This window comes from Sturnira hondurensis, unplaced genomic scaffold (genome assembly GCF_014824575.4).
Source record: "Sturnira hondurensis isolate 20B ecotype Veracruz unplaced genomic scaffold, ASM1482457v3 Scaffold0000147, whole genome shotgun sequence".
NCBI lineage: Eukaryota > Metazoa > Chordata > Mammalia > Chiroptera > Phyllostomidae > Sturnira > Sturnira hondurensis.
The window spans coordinates 1-1,434 of NW_028072778.1; the positions used below are offsets into that span (position 1 = coordinate 1).

Consider the following 1,434-nt stretch of genomic DNA (forward strand, 5'->3'; position numbering starts at 1 on the left):
TGCCACAGGATCCTGGGAACAAGGCCAAGTTCCTCATCTCACAGATGACAGATCTCACTGCAGGGGGATATCAGTGTTCCTATCTCAGCCAAGGTGTCTGGTCAGAGCACAGTGACCCCCTGGAGCTGGTGGTGACAGGTGAGGGGACACAAGGGTCCCAGCCTCAGGCTCTGCCCTCAGGAAGGGGGATGCTCTCAGGGGGTCTCCCCCTCACAGCCCAGCCCTGGGGGACATGAGGGAGGTGTGAGACCCATGTAACATGCTGCCTCCTCCTCTCCTAGGAGTCTACTACTACAAACCCAGCCTCTCAGCCCTGCCCAGCCCTGTGGTGACCCCAGGAGAGAATGTGACCCTCCAGTGTGGCTCATGGCAGGGATTTCACAGGTTCATCCTGACCAAGGAAGGAGAAGACAGGCTCTCCTGGACCCTGGACTCACAGTCCCATTACATTGGGCAGGTCCAGGCCCAGTTCACTGTGGGCCCCGTGACCCCAAGCCAGAAGTGGACATTCAGATGCTATGGCTGTTACAGGGACAGACCCCATCAGTTGTCATGGCCCAGTGACCCCATAGAGCTCCTGGTCTCAGGCAAGTTACATCCTGGTCCCATCCATGTACTGAGGCACCAAATAGGTAACTGTGGTCTTTGCTGGGAGGGGAGCCCCATGCTGGGTGTAGTGAAGGGGACACAGGGGCTCCTGGGTCAGAGACAGAGAGAGACAGGGGGACCTGGGGGCCAGGCCAAGAGGAGGGTTCATGGGAGGAGCAGCCCTGTCACTCCCGTCTGGTCCCTGCAGGTGGCTCAGAGAGGCCCTCCCTCCTGACCCAGCAGGGCCCCATCGTGGCCTCTGGACAGAAGCTGACCCTCCAGTGTCGCTCTGACATCAGCTATGACCGATTCGCTCTGTCCAAGGAGGGGGGACAAGACCTCCCCCAGAGCTCTGTCCTGCAGCCCCAGGCTGGGCTCTCTCAGGCCAACTTCCCCCTGGGCTCTGTGAGCAGCTCCCATGGAGGCCGGTACAGGTGCTATGGTGGACGCAACCTCTCCTCTGAGTGGTCGGCCCCCAGTGACCCCCTGGACATCCTGGTGGCAGGTGAGGAGCCAGCAGGCTCAGTCAGGGACCCAGAGTCTGCTCAGGCCCTTCCGGGGGTGTGAGATGGTGATGACCAGGACAAGGGGTGTGGGGTCCCCAGGGAGAGACAGAGAAATAGGTGATGGGTTGGGAGTGGGAGACTCAGAAAACAGACAGAGAGGAGGGTCTTCAGAGAGGGGCCTGGTGACTCTCAGGTCAGAACATGGTGGGCAGCAGCCCCTCACCTGCCCCCCTGTCTCTAGGATGGTCCTCTGACAGACCCTCCCTCTCGGTGCAGCCGGGCCCCACAGTGGCCTCAGGAGAGAATGTGACCCTGCTGTGTCAGTCACAGAGCTGGAGGG

The 1,434-nt window shown here is 60.9% G+C and overlaps 1 protein-coding gene across 1 annotated transcript; it reads left to right on the forward strand.

Annotated features, from left to right (window-relative positions):
* Positions 1–11: 11 nt before the first annotated feature.
* On the forward strand, positions 12–1,427 carry LOC118988144 (leukocyte immunoglobulin-like receptor subfamily A member 6; the record flags this gene model as incomplete). Its single annotated transcript, XM_037047591.1, has 4 exons — positions 12–138; positions 282–587; positions 797–1,093; positions 1,336–1,427. Coding segments are annotated over 4 exons (822 nt in total), but the record flags the coding sequence as incomplete, so codon positions are not given.
* Between the last annotated feature and the right edge of the window lie 7 nt (positions 1,428–1,434).